Raw genomic sequence first — 6,000 nt, forward strand, 5'->3', positions numbered from 1 at the left:
ATAATTCCTATATTACTTGATAAAAGTCTTGTTGTGGGATGAGTACAATTATATTCAACAATTCCTATTATAAAAATATATTACTTAATGATAAAAGTCTTGCTGTGTGATGAGTTTTCTCAAGAGCAAATTAGGCCTATCTTCTGCACTATGATTCCCCCATCACGAGACCAACGAACTGTGTTCTATAGGTGCTACTCAGATCTACTGATGGCACATGAATGAGTGCAGTCTCCCCCAAGCACTCGCTAGACTTAACATCCTGTCACAGGAACCCAGCAATAATGGAGTTTGAAATCTCAGGTGTAAAGTGTAAAAGTTTGCACCAAGTAATGGTGCAGAGAAGCCTCAAACAGAGAACCATGGGGCAATTTGGTCAAAACAAACTTATTGCAAAGCAATGTACTTTAAGCAAAATACCACATCAGGGAGCAACAGTATAGCAGTATTTTAAATTATTTGTGAGATACATTGAATGGTACTTTTCCACATATGTAAAAGATACACAATGGTACTTTTACATATGATAGCCATATGTTCTTTTACCATACAAAGAAGTCCACAACACCAGTTGAATTTTAAGAATTTTAATACAAACTTAATATAAACTATTTCAGTCCCTCTCTTTAACATAAGACACTGACTCAAAATACTTTTATACCTTTTTCAAGTATTGCACAATGTAGGTACAAAATTAATATTTACGATTACATTTTCTTCCATAATATATAGCAAAAAATCTTTAAACTTTTTAACAGAAAATACAATTTGTGTTTCTCTCTTGGAAAAAGTATTCCATACAATTGAATTCCACCACTTAAGGAATATTTTGTACACTTTTTAGAATTGATGTTTTTAAGATGGATTTTATAATTTCAGTAAAAAAAATACAACATGAAGCTGCTGCAGTTGTCACAGATCACTGTAGTAAAAAGATAAAAATGCAATACCATGTTGTAGAAACAATATATACTCTGATATTTTACAAACTTTGTACTAAATTAAATTATACAATTAGAAAAGACCAATAAACCCACTTATTAGTGCCAATTTTTTATATATAAAAAAATCAGCCATGTCCTTGCTATATCTTAAATACTGTAAGAGGCCATATCTTGGGTATATTTAATGTACAGTCAGTAAAAAATAACTTTGTGCTTGGTTGGCAAATGAAAAAGAAACGATGCATGTTGTCCTTATCTAACCAAGCTTGACCGTATTCATACTACAAGCTTTTTAAAAAAAACTCAAGAGGTGAAAAAAGATACACCCTTGGGTACGTGCATTTCAACTTGTACAATATGATTTGTGGTTTTTTTGTTTCAGTTAGCCATAACAGGCTGGAATTGCTGGTTAGAGTACTGCATGCTATTTAAGCTGAAATTCAAGCCATCCACAAAAGACTTCTCATTTAGACCTCCATAGGCCGCAAACATATCAAAGGCATTACTGTACTGGAGAGGACTAAGGTTAAGGGGACTGTCACCAGGAAACATACTGGTACTACCTTGACCCTGTACATTAGGGAAAATGAACTCCTTTGCATTAGGAGAAAGGGCAGAAGTTTTCTGCTGCTGTTGCGGTGGTTGCTGTTGTTGTGGAACCTGCTGGCTACCTAAGCCAAGACCATAAAGAGAGTGCATGGAGGAGGAAAGAGCTTTCTGTTTCAGCAGATCATTGACATTCAAGCCAAGGTTAGTGGGAGAAGTGCGGGCAACCTTGTTGGTGCGGCTGCTGTTCTTCATTTTGGTTGAGCCAAACTTGGTGGCAGCAAATGTGGCAGTAGTGAAAGTTAAAGGCTGGGAGGAGCGGGGCATGAAGGTTGGGCTCACAGTAGCAGAATGACCAAAGGGAGGTGAAGGAGAACTTGAGACAGAAGATGCTGGGTCACTAATTGGCATGAACACCTGGGCCTCTGGGTTAAAGCTATTCTTGATTTCCTTATCCAATTCACATCCATTTTCACCGGAATCATCCACATAAAGCACTTTCACTGGTCCCTTTTCACCGATTTGGTATGAAACCTCAAATGGGTCAATCCAGACACTAAGATCCTGAGGCAGATTGCCACGAACATCATCAATGTCCAAACCACTCTCTTTGGATGCTTGTTCAATAACTGGGTCCACTTTCTCTCCTACATGTATACATCTAAACCCTGATCCTTTGTATGGCTTTTCTGGATACCAATGCCCTTCATATTTCTTCTTAAGTAGTCTTTCAAGCTCTTCACCAAAAATGTTCACACGTCGTCTGGGAAGCTTATTGTACAAATATGAAATAATAAAGTTGAGTGCTACTTGTATTTCAAGCTGCATAGCTGCTACAACACAGAATTACAAAGTCTCCGTTTCAAACCACAAAATGAGAAAAAAGTTCAATACCACAGGAAAGTAATTTTGTTTTTCAAAGTGCTGTTTCAGGAAGATTATTATTCTTCACCTTGAGTAGTGTTGTTCCTTTAAGAAAACAAAAGCAAATATACAAATAAGGAAAATGCAAGAGCAAATGGACAAGGCCTATTATTTTAGCCTTACTCACTACTTAAAATAGGATGTATTTTGAAACTGCAGACATTTACAACACACTGACACTGTACATGCCACTTAAAAACTGTCATTAAGCATGCTGAACGCAAATGTAACACTACAGATTAAAACACTGTACAAGTATAGCAGTTGGCATTTCAAAATCCGAGTTTGGTTTAAGTTCTTGGTTTTTAATGTGCAAAAGAGTAAGCATGTCTTTATGACATAATCTCAGCAGTGGAAGGCCTGTCAGGGTTTCAGTTACCAAACACTATTTTTGGTGACTTATAGAACCCAGCTGTAACATTCAGAACCATTTTCAAATGTCTCAGATTGAAAAGAGTAATTCCTCATTCTGAAGTTTCAAACTAATAATGCAATATGCTGTTTATTACTTGTAGAATTTAATTGCTTCAGCATAAATAAACTGCAGCGAAGCATCTCTTACCTTTGAATTGGTAACGGACAGTTTTGAAAAATCTATCAAGATATGCAATGTTTCACAATGTATGTACGTTACTACAACATGCATATACTGTACAAAGGCAACAGCAAAGAAATAATAATCCATCCTTTATTCCACAAATAAGCAAACATCAAAGTTTCGTTACCAACTCAAATCAAATATTTATTTCGATACAAGATCAGCTCTGAATAAAGATTAAAAGTTAGGTTAAAATAATAAAATATGTTGATGATTCTGGGAGAGATGGCATTGGAGAAAGCTTCAGTATCCTTACATATAAGATGGTTTTGTTTAATTTTAAAAGAGCTCATGGTAACTCTTCAATAAATTAATACAAAGCTAAACGGAGAGGTAAGGAATCCTTAAAAATAACCTGCTACTTAGAGGAGCAGTGCATTAGGATTAAAAAAAAATTGTATCATCAATTACTGGTAAAAAAATAACAAATACATTATAACTACTGTTGAAGATTTTCTTCAGCACAGCATTACAACAGTAGTTTTGAGTCCAGCAAGTTCAAAAACTGGAGAGCCAAAGGCATGTTTCAAAATTCTACTACTAATGCTAAAAGGCAGGATTTTACTTCCCTGTGCTAGTTAGCTAGCTTTCAAAGGTTCACCTTGCTTGTAAAGCTGTCTCCCTTTCCTTCCCCTCTCTTTATATGATAAGAGAACACCCAGCTGTATGATAAGACGACCTTTAAACGATTGCTGGATCAGCATTGGGTGGGGATAAGGAAAGATCAAGGGCAAACATAAGATATTTACAAATGGGAACACATAGGGTATGGACGATCTGATTGGGGCAGCTATATGGACCATTTAAAATGATTTATTAGTCCATCTGTTTAACCTCCTCTGCACAACTGAAACAATACTACCCTTTAAGGAGGACAGAAATGATTAAACTCATGTCATCCTTTCCATTCCGTGTAAAGACACAGCACAAGAAGTCTATTCAACAAAACAATCCAGAATATTTCTAACATTTTCTATGTTTAAAACGGAGTTTTTAAAAATAGCCAAACCTGCTAATTGCATTAATAATGATAGTGGTGTTGGGGGAAGGGGAAAAAAGGAGGAACCTTAAGCAGAGTATATGGCGTTACATAACCAGGCAGTTGGGTCTCATTAGATTTCTGCTCACAGCTCTTTGAGCTCCAGCAGCAGGAGAGAAAGTGTTTTCTATGAAGGGGGAAGATGACTGGCCAAGTCCACTCTCTTCTGGTTAAGCCAAGCCAGGCCCAATCATCCACTATCTCACACCCAGTGGCCTTCCCACAGAATAATGGGGAAGGGCAGCCACTACCCTTAAAAACGAGCTCTCAACCTGACAAGCCTAAGCAAAAAAAAAATATAGGTAGAACCGTTCTATAATCTCCCCACCGCCACGCCTGAATCTTCACAAATTCTCTTGCGATTTCCACAAAGAAACTTCTCTTAGGCCTCCCCCACAATATACCTAGTACATTCTCTTCCCAGCCACCCCCTATACCCTACCCCCTTTCTACTGACTCCCTACACCAGGGGTGGGGAACGTCAGGCCCGGGGGCCGTATAAGGCCCTCGAAATCATTGGGTCCGGCCCTTCATGGGTCCTGGTAGATCTCTAGCTCAGAGGGATGCTGCCCTGCCTGAATGTCTTGGGCCCAGCCGGGGACAGCAGAGCTCAAAAGCGAGTCGCTCTATGTGGCAGACCCCCGGAGCCGTCTCCGGTCTTGGCTAAACGTTTGACCAAATACAGCAGGCTAATTTAGAAGTTGATAATTTTGTACGGCCCCCGAACGATGTTATAAATATCCAAACGGCCCTTGGCAGAAAAAAAAAGGTTCCCCCACCCCACACACTTGCCTTTCAGCCCCACAAACAACACAGAAGCCGTGCCACCCAGGACCATCTATCACTCCTGCTCACAAACCGCCCCCCACCCCCACACACCTCTCTTCTGTAGAGGAGGAGGGGGGGGGAAAGAAATTGTGCCAACCCGCTCTCCTTCCCCCCCCTCCCCCGCCGTCGGTCTCTTTAACTGCACTCGCCTCTGACAACCCCAGCGCGCCTCCCCTCCTGAACCCCCCCTAAAAAAAAACCCCTCAGCCAACACTTGCACCCCCACCCTCCATATTATTTCCCCAGGGGGCGGGCTGAGGGGGAGGGAGTAGAGCTCTTCCAGCTCAGCAAGCTTCGCCCCAGTTGAGGGAGGCCGCCTGGTGCCAACCACACACCAGTCCCGTCCCCACCCCCTCTCCCCCACCCCCTCTCCCCCACCCCCCCAGTGCCTCAGAGGGGGGGGGGCTGCGCCTTCGCCAGCGCCTCCTCGCTACTTCTCCGCCCCCCTCTGCAGGGCTGTGTCAACACCCTCGGCTCGGCGCTCGTCCCGACAGCCTCCTCGCCTCTCCCCGGACTAACGAGCGAGCCTTTTCTCGTCTCTCCCCCCCCCCCAACCACCGTGGCTTCTCGACCCTCTTTCCTCCGCCCCACTTTTCAGTGGGGCTGGCACAAAAAGCCTCACGCCATTCCCCCCTCCCTCCCCCCCCCGTATTCTGTGGCGGCGAGGGTGTGGTAACCCCACTCCACCGCGCCACCAGCCCCGCCACCCACCTTCTGGACTGCGCCAGCCCCCTTTTCACCCCTTCTAGCAGGCGCTGTGGGGCTCCCCCGCCCTATAGGAACACACCAGAGAGAGAGAGAGAGAGAGATACTCACCCGGGGCGAGTGAGGCGGTGACACGGATAGTGCAAACAAATCCCGGTGGGAGTGCGGGCGGGAGGGAAGGAACGACCGGGGCGGGGGCTCAGTGCCGAAGCCCCACTGACCCTCAGGAAAGGGGGGGGGAGAAAGTACGACGGCGCTTCTCACACCCCGGGCCGAGAGAGCCAGCGCGCTCCGCCTCAGCAGCTGCGAGACGCCTTCTTGTACCGCCCGAGCGCTCGCCGCTCCCCTATTTATGCCCTCCCTCGCCCCGCCCCCTCCGTCCCGTGTGGCGACACCCACCCGCTCTCCGCCTTCAA

At 43.7% G+C, this 6,000-nt stretch overlaps 1 protein-coding gene across 1 annotated transcript; it reads right to left on the minus strand.

Annotated features, from left to right (window-relative positions):
• Positions 1–571: 571 nt before the first annotated feature.
• TOB1 (transducer of ERBB2, 1) lies at positions 572–5,756 on the minus strand. Its single transcript, XM_056854754.1, has 2 exons — positions 5,696–5,756; positions 572–2,459 (listed from the first exon to the last, which is right to left on the minus strand). Exon 2 carries the CDS (start codon positions 2,316–2,318, stop codon positions 1,323–1,325), a length of 996 nt encoding a protein of 331 aa, XP_056710732.1. The 5' UTR covers positions 2,319–2,459; positions 5,696–5,756; the 3' UTR covers positions 572–1,322.
• Between the last annotated feature and the right edge of the window lie 244 nt (positions 5,757–6,000).

This window comes from Euleptes europaea, chromosome 1 (assembly GCF_029931775.1).
Source record: "Euleptes europaea isolate rEulEur1 chromosome 1, rEulEur1.hap1, whole genome shotgun sequence".
NCBI lineage: Eukaryota > Metazoa > Chordata > Lepidosauria > Squamata > Sphaerodactylidae > Euleptes > Euleptes europaea.

Bases quoted from the DNA above. Each gene is read 5' to 3' on its own strand.
- TOB1 (XM_056854754.1), bottom strand. From the start codon at position 2,318: ATGCAGCTTGAAATACAAGTAGCACTCAACTTTATTATTTCATATTTG.